The sequence below is a fragment of the Sinocyclocheilus anshuiensis genome, unplaced genomic scaffold (assembly GCF_001515605.1).
Source record: "Sinocyclocheilus anshuiensis isolate Anshui unplaced genomic scaffold, SAMN03320099.WGS_v1.1 scaffold2308, whole genome shotgun sequence".
Taxonomy (NCBI): domain Eukaryota; kingdom Metazoa; phylum Chordata; class Actinopteri; order Cypriniformes; family Cyprinidae; genus Sinocyclocheilus; species Sinocyclocheilus anshuiensis.
Genome location: NW_015546032.1, coordinates 302,743 through 318,352, shown reverse-complemented (window position 1 = coordinate 318,352; position 15,610 = coordinate 302,743). Strand labels below are relative to the sequence as shown.

The 15,610-nt window shown below is 41.0% G+C and overlaps 2 protein-coding genes and 1 long non-coding RNA gene across 3 annotated transcripts in view; 2 read left to right on the top strand and 1 right to left on the bottom strand.

The window, feature by feature from the left end:
• Positions 1 to 12,743, top strand: part of LOC107698788 (filamin A-interacting protein 1-like) — a 33,003-nt gene extending 20,260 nt beyond the window's left edge. The window contains exons 4-5 of the mRNA XM_016499894.1: positions 5,401 to 8,206; positions 12,478 to 12,743. Of these exons, the coding sequence (XP_016355380.1) occupies positions 5,401 to 8,206; positions 12,478 to 12,621 (2,950 nt within the window). The 3' untranslated portion in view covers positions 12,622 to 12,743. The remainder of the gene's footprint in view (positions 1 to 5,400; positions 8,207 to 12,477) is intronic.
• Positions 12,744 to 13,406: 663 nt separating this feature from the next.
• On the bottom strand, positions 13,407 to 13,928 carry LOC107698787 (uncharacterized). The gene is made up of 2 exons (XR_001635382.1): positions 13,707 to 13,928; positions 13,407 to 13,544 (listed from the first exon to the last, which is right to left on the bottom strand). It is a non-coding gene; the product is annotated as an uncharacterized LOC107698787 (long non-coding RNA).
• A 102-nt stretch (positions 13,929 to 14,030) lies between these two features.
• LOC107698785 (uncharacterized) overlaps positions 14,031 to 15,610 on the top strand; it is a 9,806-nt gene continuing 8,226 nt past the window's right edge. Inside the window, exons 1-3 of the mRNA XM_016499893.1 lie at positions 14,031 to 14,074; positions 15,060 to 15,140; positions 15,369 to 15,469. Coding sequence (XP_016355379.1) covers positions 14,041 to 14,074; positions 15,060 to 15,140; positions 15,369 to 15,469 — 216 coding nt within the window. The 5' untranslated portion in view covers positions 14,031 to 14,040. The remainder of the gene's footprint in view (positions 14,075 to 15,059; positions 15,141 to 15,368; positions 15,470 to 15,610) is intronic.

The window sequence follows — 15,610 nt, the reverse complement described above, 5'->3', positions numbered from 1 at the left end:
GTGTGCGCAAGAGAGTGTGAGTGCATAAGTGTGTGAGAGAATCCGAGTATGTGAGTGAGTGTGCGAGTGTGTATTTGTACAAGAGAGTCTGAGTGTGTGAGTGTGTGAGAGAGTGAATGTGTAAAAGAGTGTGAGTGCTTAAGTGTGCGAGAGAGTCCGAGTGTGTGTGTGTGTGTGTGTGTGTGAGAGAGAGTGAGTGTGTAAAAGAGTGTGAGTGCTTAAGTGTGTGAGAGAGTCTGAGTGTGTGAGTGTGAGAGAGTCTGGGTGTGTAAGTGTGTGTGTGAGAGAGTGAGTGTGTGTAAAAGAGTGTGAGTGCTTAAGTGTGTGAGAGAGTCTGAGTGTGTGAGTGTGCGAGAGAGTCTGAGTGTGTGAGTGTGTAAGTGTGCGAGAGAGCGTGTAAGAAAGTGTGCATGCATAAGTGTGCGCGAGAGTCAGAGTGTGTGTGTGTGAGAGAGAGTCCAAGTGTGTGAGTGTTTAAGTGTTTGTGAGAGAGTGTGCATGCATAAGTGTGCGTGAGAGTTCATGTGTGTGTGTGAGTGAGTGAGTGTGTAAAAGAGTGTGAGTGCTTAAGTGTGCACGGGAGTCAGAGTGTGCGAGTGTGTAAGTGTGTGAGTGTGGTAGTTTTTAGGTGTGTGAGAGAGTCAGAGTGTTTAAGTGTGTGAGAGAGTGTGAGTGTGCAAGAGAATGTGAGCACGCAAGTGTACGAGTGCATAAGTGTGTAAGAGAGTGCGAATGTGTGAGTGTGCAAGAGAGTGTTTGCGAGACTGAGTGCATGTGTGTAAATGTGAGACATAGATCAAATGTAACCAAATTGATGTGTGCGTGTGTGTACTGGTATTCCCTGCATTATAGGGACCAAATGTCCCCACAAGGTCCTCGTGAGGAAACAAGCTTATAAATCACACAGAATGAAGTGTTTTGAGAATATAAAAATGCCTGTAGTTTAGTGTGAGGGGTAGGTTTAGGTGTAGGGTTAGGGTTAGGGTAAGAGAGAGAAAATAGTTTGTACAGTAGCAAAACCATTACACCTATGGAATGAACCCATAATGATAAGAATACCAGTGTGTGTGTGTGTGTGTGTGTTCTTGAAGATGGAGGGCAGGCTGAACTGCTCAGTGAACACACACACACACACACACACACACACACACACACACACGCGCTGCCTTCCAGAGCACTGACATACAGACTACAGATATTTAACACATTAATCACACACTCTGTCCTGTAACACACACACACACACACATGCATGAGCTCATGGCTGAGAGTGTTTAAGTGTGTGAGAGAGTGTGAGTGTGCAAGAGAATGTGAGCACGCAAGTGTACGAGTGCATAAGTGTGTAAGAGAGTGCGAATGTGTGAGTGTGCAAGAGAGTGTTTGCGAGACTGAGTGCATGTGTGTAAATGTGAGACATAGATCAAATGTAACCAAATTGATGTGTGCGTGTGTGTACTGGTATTCCCTGCATTATAGGGACCAAATGTCCCCACAAGGTCCTCGTGAGGAAACAAGCTTATAAATCACACAGAATGAAGTGTTTTGAGAATATAAAAATGCCTGTAGTTTAGTGTGAGGGGTAGGTTTAGGTGTAGGGTTAGGGTTAGGGTAAGAGAGAGAAAATAGTTTGTACAGTAGCAAAACCATTACACCTATGGAATGAACCCATAATGATAAGAATACCAGTGTGTGTGTGTGTGTGTGTGTTCTTGAAGATATGGTTTATGAGGACACAAATGTGTATAATGACATGGGTATTACAACGTAAACATGGTTTGTGAGGTCACTTCCTGTGAAATACGAGTCGCCCATGTTCTTCTGAGATTCACCTCATGTCTGGATTCAGATTCAGAAAGATTCAGTTGACTCGTGACAGACAGAAGGTTTAAAGTTCATGAATTAATTGATGATTTAAAGAAACTCAGTCATGACACTCTTTTATTTCTTTCAAATAGTGTTAACATTTGCACTTTCTGTATTTCCAAAACATTAAAACAATGTGGAAAACACTTTAGATCAACTGACCAGCAGAAATAGGATTTAAACAATATAGAATATATTCAGTTCTATCTATTGTTTTATCTATCTATTAAAAGTAACACTTTACAGTAAGGTCTCATTTGTTAACATTAATGCCTTAATTAACATGCTAACAATGAACAATGTATTTTTACATGATTTATAAACCTTTGATAATGTTTATAAAAATTATGTTAAAATCATGTTCCTATTAGTTCACAGTGCATTAACTAAACTTAACAGATACATTTGATCTTAAAAATGCATTAGTAAGTGTTGAAATGAACGTTAACTGCAGAAGTATTTTTCATTGATTGCGTTAACTAGTTAACTAATGAAACTTTACTTTAAAGTGTTAGCAAGATAGTAAATAATTATGAAACAAAACTTATGTAACAACTAATTAACTGAACAGTTTGGCTACATTTGATCTCTGTTTCTCACGCACACACACACACATGCATGGATGTTTCTCTGTGTTTTATAAATGTTAGTACATTTTTCTCCCTTTGGGTGAATTAATGACTTCAAGTGAGGAAAACCAGAAGGAAATTTTGTAATCCAAAGAAAGTTTCTGACATTTGGTCCCCATAACGTGATAAATACCAGGTACCACACACACACACACACACACACACACACACACACACACACATGCAGAACCTCTGACTGCATGTAGATGGTCTTTGATATCACATTATATATGAGATGATTTAACTTAAATGAGCTTGTGGATTGAGTTCTAGTGGTAAAACTTGCATTGCATCAAATCTGATGTTGTTTAAACTTCAAAGTCAGTAGAAATGAGCAGCTCTGAGTGAGTGTTCTGCTGGGATGATGATGATCGTTCAATCCATTGTTTCATGTCTTTATAAAGTAATAATAGTGTTCACATGTTGGCAGAATCACTGCATGTTCCTCCATCCTGCAGATGATGTAGATGTTCGGTCTTAATTTCATGCCAGTTAATAGTAAATGAATAAAATTAGCAGATTTTGGAAAAGGACGAGGTTATAATTGTTAGATGAATGTGTTCCAGTTACGTACTGTCATTAACGTCAGTCCTGTTATTAAGTTGGCTTTCGTACAGTTATTATCTCCAGTACAGTTACTCTGCAGTGCAAGTATCTGCTGTTGCTAGAAAAGTCATTTCTGAACTTCACTTCACTAAACTGTCTGATGTTTAGATGACAGGAATCTGTCCTGTTTAATTTGTCACTGACGCGTTCTAGTTGTGGACACTTTTTAAGTGTTTTTGTAAACTGCTTAGTCCTTTAATGCATGTTTAGTTTGCTGTTTTTGAGCATTATGACTCGTAATAAACCCCGCAAGAGCAGATCCGCTCTTCTGTTCGGTGAGAGCTCAGTGGCATCCGTTTTTATGCATTTTCACATATATCACAGAAATGCACATATGTCATGACACACAAATGTTCATAATGTTCAAAACCGAAATCTAGTTGAGGTTTTTTGCATGTTCTCTCATCATCTTGAGATTTCACACACCCTTATTACTGACGTTTAAATCCTTCTCGCAGGCTTTTCCAAGACTTTTTTCCATGGCATAGATTTTTCCTCACTTTTCTCTGTAAAAAATCTGGGCTCTTGGGAGCGAGTCCAAGTCGATCGGGCGGTCCAAGGTTAAAACGGGGAAGGAGCGTTTTTCTTTAATGGACGCCTCCTGATTTCCTGAGCTGCTTTTAGGCCGTCGTACGCTCACGCTGCTGCATGCTGATGTGCTCAGGATCCCTTTTGCTTTCGTTGTTTTCTCATCAGCGCCATGTCTTCATATCGATCACATAGTTGTCTGTACACTGTTTAATCCAGAATCTGTGGTTAGAGGATTGAATAAATGAGAGTCCCAGAGCAAATGTGTTTACATGATGACAGAAGACGTGTCATTTCCACCCGGGGGGCTGCTGGGAATCATAGGTTGTGTCTCGTTTAACATATTTCTACTACAGGAAAAGTATGTACTTCGGTGGTGGGAAAGTACAGTACGGCAGCATTAGGATGTACTACCACACCATAACATTTCATCTTAAAAGATAGCATTTTCTTGAACTGTTTGTGTTCGCATCACATGCATACTGGAAATAGTATAGTATCCAGGCATGTTTAGCATACTGTTTTCAGTGCGCTATATTTTAGAACACGCTGGCTCTATCTTGCATACTGTTTAGGACAGTTAATATGTAAAATGTGATGCAGTGATTGCATAAACCTATTATGCCGTTGAATTACAAAGAAATGTAGCATCAGGTTGGAGCTTATGAGGTTGTTCAGATTGCTAAAAAAAAAAAACAAGGGTTTGGGAGTATGATTTTGGCCTCGTGATGGCAGACAATGAGCTCACTACAGCATTTGTGAGCAATTAGCACAATAGCGTTTCAGTTTTACACACTTCAACTTTTGGCTTTCATTTTCCTCTGTTAATGGTGAACCACAAATGCTTAATGAAGTCACAATGCAAGAGGAACACCACAGATATTTCCAGAGGATGGCCGGCTGAATGCTTTATGAATGTTCAGTCTGTAAGCCAGTGCTGTAATCTCATCAAACACACTGGAGCTTTGGTTCATGTTCAGTAGGACACTGCACTGCGATTATAATACTGTATTTTTAGAATCCAACTTTCATTTATATTTTATCTCTCTTCTGTTATTTTCATCTTCCGAATTTTTAAATATTTTTTTCTTAACCCTATTTTCCATTTACCTTTCAATAGCTGAAGCCACGTATGAGTGACACACATGGAAGCATGTAGACACACTTCTGGATGAGGTGGTTTCATACGCCTTGTACCACTGACATCATCCTTGTCCACTGCTGGTTAGGAGCCTCTGAAAGAGGTTTTGTTTACATAGCCAGTAATGGCCTATGGAGGAGGGGGAATTCCTTAAAATATAAAACCACTGAAGGAAGGTGGTGGTGTTCATGGGTGTGGGGGGAGAGATAGAGGAACCCTCTTATTAAGAGACTTTTTCCATTTCCACTCTAATATGCCTTCTGTAGTGCAGGTTGGCAGCTGCGTCCTGTAGTCAAAACACCCTCCACCGCTGGCGGCATTTGGGAGCAGGGAAACTCACGCCAGCCACCATGACCCCACTTTCTGCCCGACTTTGTACCTCTGGAACACACACTGCCCCACTTTTAGTCTACGGGGTTTTGCTTTCCTCCATATATCCTCATATGGCATGGACAAACATAGACATGAAGGTTCCCAGTTGAATACCAGTTTAGTTAACTTTCACTTTAAGCCCAAATGTTTCTAAAAATCTATGCAAAATTGAGGTCTGTGCAAAATAATTACAACAAATGTCATGTTTTGAATTTTGTTCTGAAATTAACAGTCTTTCCATATGTTCTTCTCTCTTCCCAGACTGAAACTGCTCATTGATCAGGAAAAGACATACCAGGAGAGAAAGGAGGAAGAGAACAATAAGAAAGTCACAAATCTGAAGGACGAGCTGACCAAGCTTAAGTCCTTTGCCCTGCTAGTGGTCGATGAACAGCAGCGGCTCGCCGAGCAGCTGACCCAACAACCAACAAAGGTCCAGGAACTCCAGAATACTGCCACTCAGGCCCAAGAGGAGCTGAGCTCCGCCCAAATCAGGTTGCAAGAAGAGGAGAACAAAGTCCTTCACTTGGAAGAGGAGTTACGCAACCAGGCCTGCCATTTCCACCAAGAGCAGGAAGCCATGACTGCCAAACTGACCAATGAAGATGCCCAGAACAGACAGCTGCGGCAGAAGCTCTCCTCACTCAGCCGGCAGTTGGATGAGCTGGAAGAAACCAACAAGACCCTGCACAGAGCGGAAGAAGAACTGCTGGAGCTACGGGATAAAATCAGCCGCGGGGAGTGTGGCAACTCCAGCCTAGTGTTGGAGGTGGAGGAGTTGAGGAAACGAGTGCTAGAAATGGAGGGGAAGGATGAGGAGCTGATCAAGATGGAAGACATGTGCAGGGACCTCAACAGAAAGCTGGAGAAGGAGTCGAGCCAGAGCTGTAGCTTAAAAGCAGAGGTGGACAAGCTGAATCACAGAATCATGGAACTTGAAAAACTAGAAGACGCCTTTGGGAAAAGTAAGCAGGAGTGCAATTCACTGAAAAGCAACCTAGAGAAAGAGCGGACCATGACTAAACACATGTCCAATGAACTAGATGTGCTGAGAGTCAGAATCAAAGAACTTGAAGCTACCGAGGTTCATTTGGAGAAGACGGAGCTGGCACTGAAAGAGGATCTGACAAAACTGAAAACACTGACTGTCATGCTAGTGGACGAGAGAAAAGCCATGGCCGAAAAGTTAAAGCTGATGGAGGACAAAGTGCAAAACAGCACTGGTAAACTGCAGGCAGAACAAGACAAAGTCAACACTGTCACTGAAAAACTGATCGAAGAGAGCAAGAGAGCTCTGCGGTCAAAGGCCGAATTGGAGGAGAAGATGTGTATTGCCACTAGGGAGAGGGACGAGCTCAAAGCTAAGCTGAAAGCAGAGGAAGAGAAAAACAGTGACCTTCAGTCCAAAGTCAGCATGATGAAAAAGCGGCTTCAGTCACTGGAAGCAGTGGAAAGAGGATTATTGAGGAACAAATCCAAAGAGGAGCACACAAAGAGCCCAGTTCCTTACCACTACCAACAAGAAGACAACAAAGTGAAAGATTTGACCCAAGAAGTAGAACGCCTCAGGAGGAAGTTAAAGGAGATGAAGGCAGTTGAGGGTGATCTTTTGAAGACTGAAGATGAGTTTGAATCCCTGGAAAAGAGATATTCCAATGAACAGGAACGAGCAAAAGCCCTGATGGAGGAGCTGGAGATGTCCAGGCAGGAACTGTCCAAGTACCAGTTGGCTGAGAAAGAGGAATCCAACCAAGAGCATATCCTGCACAAACGTCTGAAAGAGGAAGAGGCCAAATCCAGCCATCTCACTAGAGAGGTCGAAGCCCTCAAAGAGAAGATCCACGAGTACATGGGCACAGAGGAATCCATCTGCCGCATGAAAACAGACCACACGACCCTACAGAGAAAACTCACCCAGCAAGAGGTCAGGAACAAAGAGCTGGCCAGAGAGATGGAGACCCTTACACGAGAACTCGAGAGATACCGCCGCTTCAGTAATAGTCTAAGGCCGGGCAATAATGGAAGACGTTTCTCAGATCTCCAAGTCTCCACAAAGGAGGTGCAGACGGACCCAACAGACAGCCTGTCCCCAAATTACAAGAACCTTGTACCCCTGGAACGCGCCCTGGTCAACGGCAAGCTATACGTGGAGAGCGATCCGGAGGACGAGGTTAATTACAATGAGATCAACCTTACAAAATGCAGTCCATCACTCATGAACAATGTCAACAATCTCAATAACAACATGAGAAGAGTGAGAGGCCCTTTTCTTAAGACTCGAGAAAGTCAGCATCCAATAAATAGCAAGATGCAACCGAGACAGAACGGTAATCATGTTCAACAGGGAGACGTGTTTCTTGCACACAGTCCTGGACAACCCCTCCATATCAAAGTGACTCCTGACCACGGGCACAACATGGCAACTCTAGAGATCACGAGTCCCACTGCAGAGAACACCCAGTCCTATACAAGCACAGCGGTCATCCCGACAAGTGGTGCCCCTCCAAAACAGCGCATCACGATCCTCCAGAACTCACCAATCTCACCTTTCAACAAACCCAAGGGTTCTCCTCCTCCTCCGGACAGTCCATGCAGCCCCAGCACGCCCGATCGCTCCATGTCGCCGCTCACCATGGCAGCATATTCGCAAACTCTAGCTTCTGAGTCCTGCGGATCGGTGACCCCGGACCGAGCCATGTCGCCTATTCAGATCGTGTCCGTTACCACCGGAAGCCCTGACCGGTTGGAGCCGGCAGAGCTTGTGGGAGGTCATACGGTTTTCCGCATGAGCCCGGAAAGGCAGAACAGCTGGCAACTGCAGAGGTCCAACAGCTCAGGTCCAAATGTCATTACCACTGATGACAACAAAATCCATATTCACTTAGGGAGCCCCTACATTCAAGCCGTAAACACCACAGCCAAATCCATCCCCTATTACTCCCTCGGGCCGGAGCAAAGGATTCCAGTGCTAACCAATGGCACTCCAGCCAAAGGCAGCAACAAAATCACAAGCAGCATTGTGATAAAGCCCACATCCAGTCCGATCTCGCGACCCTCACAAATTACAGTAAGTAATATCTGTGACTGACCCAGACTGACTAGTGTTTGATTAGTGACCCTTCCCCTGATCTCCTCAGCCGTCGACCCCTGGCACCGTGATCCACTCCAGACCCTCAGATCTGACCGCAGTAGCGGCTAACCAGTGCAACTGTAGTGTCTGCTGTTGGTTTGATTCCGTTTGATTAATACTGAGATGTTTATGTGCATGATATGTAAAATGAAAGCAGAGAATACGACACATAACGAGCATTTGTGCTTTTTCACTTCACTTTGAGGTTAAGTGCACTTACTGTTTTTGATAGATAGCAAATGATCCTGTACCATTAAAGTTCACTGATTGATGTACAATTGTATTTTTGGTTTATTTTCCATTTTCCACTCACATTTTATGTTGGGTTTCTGCTTTTTTTTCTGTTAATAATTTAAATGAGAATGTTAACAATAGTCTAATTTATTATTATTTTAGGTAGTTCTGATGAGATACACATGCACATTGGAGCAGAGAGATGTTTATGATTGCATGATTTCATTTGTAGAAAAATTGAACAGAAAACATTTAACCACTAATAAGACATAGTGTTACGTTTCTGGGGTAAATTAACCAAGTCACCGCATATAATGAGCAGAATTGTGAGGGAAAACCTCACATCAGGTAAGAAGAGTTTGAGAACATGTCTGCATGAGTTCAGTTCATTGTCTGCTGTCATAGTTACTGGCCCGGTCCAAAACACCACCATCATCCGCTCTCACTGAGACAATCTACAGTCTTCTCTAATGATATCATGGAAAATGCATGACTGTTCGCTGCTGCATGAGTTTTGACTCCAAAGAAAAGCAACATTAAAGCTCGGCAGTGCATAGAAAGTTAAAGCATTAACTTGATGAGTTTGCAAAGCACTGGTCAAAAAAGATGACAAGTTTTTTGGCAGTAACATTATCAAACACACACAGTAACATTACAGCATGGTATAGATACATTCTTTTTAATGAATCGGCTCACACACACACGTGGAAACGCAGCACATGAGTGAGTGAGCACTCGTGTACATGGACTATATCAAGCGTTAAATTGATTCAGGCTGGAATTTTTGCCGTCTGGAGTGTGTATCCTCTGGTTGTCTGGCTAAACAAACTGCCGTTCATGGAGGGCTCGGGAACAGCTGTGATTATGAAGCGAGACGATGTCTCATCAGCCCTGTTAGTGAATCACACTCAAACACACACGCACTCGTTTAGCTTGAATCGATGCAGTATGTGCACTAGAGATGGTGTGAACCTCGTTACCAAGAAACACAAATGACATGTGGTGCCCGATGGGACTGAAGGAATCATTTAGAGATGCTTTTCATGTGATTTGATGATGTCTGATAGTATATTTATACACAGACCTAACCAGACACACACAATTACCCTGTGAAAAAAGTTAAACCAGCACAGGGTGGCGTACTGGCCTTAAAGTTGGTTTAGGTGTGCTTTCATCTGACAAGTGTGCAAAAGCCTTCAGAAACCACCCAACCTAAGCGTGCTAAGACCAATAAACCAGCTTAGGCTTTTGTTAATGATTACGAAACTCAGACGTAGCAGCATGTGTGAAGGCAAGCGTTAAACAATATAAATGTTCCTGCGAGTTCCTTCAGCAGAACTCGATTGTTTGGAGGCGGTTCTCTCAGCGGCCCTCCAAAGCCCAAACAAAAGCCTTGTTTATTTTCCATGGTGACAGCAGCTGCAGCGCCGCTCGTCTCAGGAAGCTCCTGCTCGTACCACACTTTTAATTAGCGTTCATTATGTGAATCTACGTGCCCTCTGACTCGAGCCGCACGGGTTTCTGCTGCGTTACCCGAGCCCAGAGCACAGCGTGACCCACATTTGAACATTTTTCATGTGTGACGTAAACCTGTAGGCAGTTGGTTTGGTTTTGGAGAGCTCGTTTAGAAAGTTCTCTGCAAAACATCTCCAAATCCACTGCAGAAGCCACTGCATTGATTCTGGCAAACTGGATCTTAGAATAGAACCAACCCAGCAAACGGGATGTTCTTGGGACGTTCTGGCAAGGTGCTCTTAAGGTCTTTGCACACCGAGTCTGAAATTTTTGTCCGAAATTTCTGCATGTTAAAAAATAAATATGACCTCACGTTGTGTCAATCACATTTACACACTGCCTCTGAAACTTTCGTCCGTCATAAAAAAATTCGGATCGGGTTCGATTTTCTGTATTTTTAGCATCCGTAGCAAGCATTTTGAGAGGTGTTTTGACAATTCAGAGCCACCATACAAGCGAACGCCAAAATCCAGAATGGCGATTGTCAAGTTGATCCACTTCGTCTCACAGCACAAAGCACTGTAAAGATCCTTGCACACTGAGTTCACAGAAACTGGTGGTCTTCTTTTTAATATGTGGCTCTAGTATCGCTAGCAAAGCATCAAACCGAGCCACTGACATCCTTAAGTAAACTTTGTATCGCATGTGATAATCCCGCTGCTCCTTAATAAGGAGGTGGAACTCTCTTTCCTCTCTATGCGATCTCAGGATTGGATGGATCCAATATTTCCTCTTTATTTAACAACAAAGTCATCCAAACTGCTTGAAGACTCCATTTTGTATTGTTTTGCGAATATGTTTGCAACGGATTCATTAATACACATCGGACTCAGTGTGCAAGGTTTCTGTGCGTGACGAATTTTTAGGATGACGAATACGAAAAAACGCATACGAAAATATCGGATTCAGTGTGCAAGGACCTTTAAAGTTACGAACAAACATTCTTCCAGTAACATTAATAGAACGTTCATTCAAAGTTGTCTGGTCTTTAATAACGTTCTTAAAACATTAGCACAAAACATAATATATGTATGTGTACTGTGTTTATTTATTATGTATATATATAAATACACACACATACAGTAGCCTATATATTTTGAAAATATTTACATGTATATACTATATGCATTTATATTACTATAAATATATAAACATAACATATTTCTCTTAAATATATACATGCATGTGTGTGTATTTATATATACATAATAAATATACACAGTACACACTCATATATTATGTAAACAAAAACTTTTATTTTGGATGCGATTAATCGCGATTAATCGTTTGACAGCACTAATCGAATGTTTTTAGTTTTAAACAAACATTTAAAAAACAACATGTTTTGAACATTCAGAGATATAGAGTTAATAACTAAATGTGAACGTTAGCCAAACGTTCTCAGAACACATTTGTTGTTTACTGTAGCAGTAACAACATTTTTTCTAGTCAGATCCAAAAAATGCATTAGCAGATGTGCAGCAGAGGGAGCTGACATGCTTTCTCCTGCATTGACATCACTCTCTGGCAGAGCGTTTGTGCTGATTGTGCTGAATTAGATCCGTCACACAAACCCCAGACGCTCACAGATGACTGCAGAAACACTCGTCTGTCTGCACTAAGCCTCCTGTCTCTCATTTTCTTGAAGCCTTCTTGATAAGACAGAAATTTCAAGTGCATGTTGGTGTAAGAGCATGAAGCCTTGTGTGTCCATACCAACTAGAGCTGTTCTGTGTTTGAGAGCGCCATCTTCTGGTCATCTCAGCACCACACACGTTTGACTCGCATTTGATTTGCTTGAAATACTGTTTAAACTTTTTTATTTAGTCTTAAAATGTGGTGACAACTTCTCATTTAGGGTCATGAATGTTCATGCAAAGTGTCGACACATAAATGTGTTTTGGAAAGGCGGTACACGTTTTGTTATGACTTTTGTGTTGCAGGTCAAATTGACCCACATTTGATTTTTGAATAGCTTGAAATACCAGTTAAACTGGTTATTTCTTCTTGAAATTTGGTGTATATTTTTTATTTAGGGTCATGAATGTACATGCAAAGTTTTGACACATAGATATATTTTGGAAAGGTTGTACAAATTCTGTTACAGCGTTGGTTTTGGGGTCAAATAGACTCTCATTGGTTTTCAAGCAATTTGCCAAAAAAAAAAACACACACTAAAGAATCAGATAAAAAACTGAAAAACTTTATTGTAGCTTGTCAAACACTAAAATATAAAATACGTGACTCAAAGTTTTTCTTTTTACGTGAGTCTTCAGTGTTTTTCATAGTGTCGATTTTTGGCAAGTTGCATGGAAACCAATGTGGGTCAATTTGACCACAAACACAGAGTAGGAGTAACAGGAGGGTTAATCTATATAATCTATATCTGTAGCTGCACACAATAGCATATATTCTCCAGTGTTTAACTGACCGATGTCTTTCTCTTTGGCTCCTGACAGATGCCTCTGGAATCATTCCGGCGTCCTGGACCCACCAGGATTCCCAAACCCAAAGCATCGAACAGCTCTGTCCAAACCCCACTGAACTCTGGGAAACGTGTGTCTAACAACCTGAACCTGATGAACCAGCCTACCAAATCATGAGTGAAGCGTCCACAGCAGTCTGACCCAGAGGAGAGACATTCATGTTTATTGTGTTTCATTTCGATCACTCTGGTGCTGTAACGAGACTCTATAGACTATATTGAAAAGTACACTCTGATGAAACCCATCCTGACGCATCTTTCGCTCTATGGTGCTCTTTCTTTTTTCTTTTGACAAAACGTGTCTATTGCACTCATTAAATAGGTAGTAATCTCTGTTATGGTTTGATTCAATGTGTAGAGCAACGATGCACTGACTTGTCATATGAGGTATTTTTGATGTATGAGATCTGGATGTTAATAAAAGATTTTTTATATCTTGCACGTCAGATTAAAACACCAATATTGATCATCATTACATTAAGTTATTGTTTAGCACAGAGAGGTAGAGTTTAAATGAAATTAAACTGAAGTGAAAGCCTTAAACTCACCGTTTAGTCGATCTAGAGCTTCTGGATGTCTGAGCTGACGTCCAACCAATCAGAATTGCTCCTCACTGCAGCGAACCAATCATAGCGCAGGGAATGGAAGCCCCGCTCACGCGGTAAAAGCTGTGGGCGGGGTCTGGCGGCGCGCTCTCGGCGCCAAACAGAAAGTTAGCTCTGCTCTTCATCAGTGTTTATTAGTTAATTTAATGAATGTTCCTTACTATTTTTGTTTCTTTAGTTTTCATCAGTATTTTAATCCGCGCTACTGAAGGTTATTTAAGTTTTGCACTGAAAATTAGAGGCATTAAAGCGAGATTCGTGCAGGAAGAGAAGAAAGAGTTTAAGATGGCGGATTATTCTGATTGTAGCTTCCTGGCTTAAAAAATGTTGGACTCTTCAACTGATGATTCATAATGAGCTTTATTAAAGATCCGTCACCGTAGATTTGTAGTAATCACCGTTAAATGCCATAAGACATCACGAATCACCGTAAGAGCTTTGTATAAAGAAAACAAACACAAAACATAATATAAATAAACCTTGAAACAAACATACATCAAATACAAACACAACAACGATTTAACATCATACAAACAAATAACCATTACTACATTAAGAGAAATCCAAAACAATACAGATAACAAAGTCAATATTTTACCTTATTCTCCATTTAAACCAGGAGCTAAATCCTTGAAGTTCTCTTTAACCGTAAACCTTTGAATGAATCGACCATGTGCGTCTTAGTTGCGCTCCTTACTAGAATGCTTTAAGCACACCGCAATATCCGCTTACATGGATGAATGTCAAAATAAAAGACTTTGTTACCACAAGACGTATAAACTAATAAAAACCCAAAAATCCAACAATTAAACATGATACACATTCAAAATGGACAACGTAATAAATCATTTAAAGAATATCAAAAAATGTGAAAAATAAATAGTATAAAAGGAAATAACCAAATCCTTAACACTGATCAGAGATCGGTGTTAATGGAGATCCCAGAACCACAGGCCAAAATCACAGGTGAGGACATCTTCATCATCTTCATCATCATCTTAAATCATAGTTCAGACTCAAAAACCCAGAAGAAATGTGATCAGAGCAGTGTTGCAAACGTTACTTTGGAAATGTAACAGGTTACAGATTACAAGTTACTTTATCTAAAATGTAATAAGTAGTGTAACTATTCAATTACTTTATTAAAGTGATGTAACTGATTACTTTCTGGATTACTTTTATGCATTTCTAATGTTTTCAACTGTTAATCATTTTCAAACATGTAAAGCAGGCAGGGTTTAACCTTACAGTAGTATTTAACACCGATTACTGTCAGAATCCTTCATCACTTGAATTAAGTTTATAATAATTTAATTTTAAAGCACAGTCACCACAAACTCAGACTTACTTTGAGATCATTCTGAGGTTAAATACGGATTTTAAACCATAACAAGAAATAGTTTAATAGCTACGATATTGTTTTTGAAATAAATTCTTTGCATTATTTTGCAATATTTTTCATATTGTGATGTTTGATAGTCTGTTTATAGTCATGGAAGTGAATACAATCTTATAAGATCATTGTGGGGTCAATATAATAGTCACATTTATTTCCATAGTGCTTTATACAATACAGATTGTTTCTAAGATGATCTAAGATTCAATGATGCAAACTTTATCCAAATTTAGACAAATTCTGCTGGAAACAGCTCATTATTCGGCTCAGTTCAGTGTATTGATTCAATAAGGTCAAAAACAGTTTGAGTGACTCTTTCTGAGTCTGATCTCCATGAAATGATTTTTAACAATTCACAAACAACAACCACAAACAGAGAAAACTCTCACAGCTTCTGCTTGCAATCATAAAATGATGATGATGGTCTTTCATGATGAATTCATGGAATGTCTGATTGATTCAAGTCATTTAACCTCATTATTTCACCACTTTCCTTCTTCTAAAGCTTTTAAATCACGTGCAGAATGCTTCATAAGTCAGCTTTATTCCTCACAGGACGTCTGAGGAGATCCTACATGGATATCTTGTGTTCCCGTCTGTCTGTCGGTGCGAGACACTTGAGACGTGGACACGCGTGTGAGTAACCGTACGATCCGTGTGCTTGCGTGTCTGTAGCCGTGTTTCCATCCACCTATTTTTATGCACATTTTGGAATATCGCATAAAGAAACCACTGGATGGAAACGGTGCTTATTCACAAATGCTTTATGCGATATTCCAGTTTTGCACATAAGTTAAATTCGCATCTTTGGATGGAAACATAGCTAGTGTGTATGTTGACAACCGCTCTTCTGTCTCTGTGAAGTGGACGTAGGTTCAGGAAGACGGCGGACCGGAGACGGTTTGGACGCGAGCGACACGTTTGTCTCCAAACAGCTGCTCAACAGTCTTCTGCTCGCCGAGCAGGTGAGACCAAACTAGGGACGCCACTGTTCTCAATATAATACTGAACCGTTCGGTACGACATCCACGATTCAATACACGCTTGTGAAATGAGAGAGTGAGTGTGTGTGAGAGTGTGTGTGTGAGAGTGTGTGTGTGTGAGTG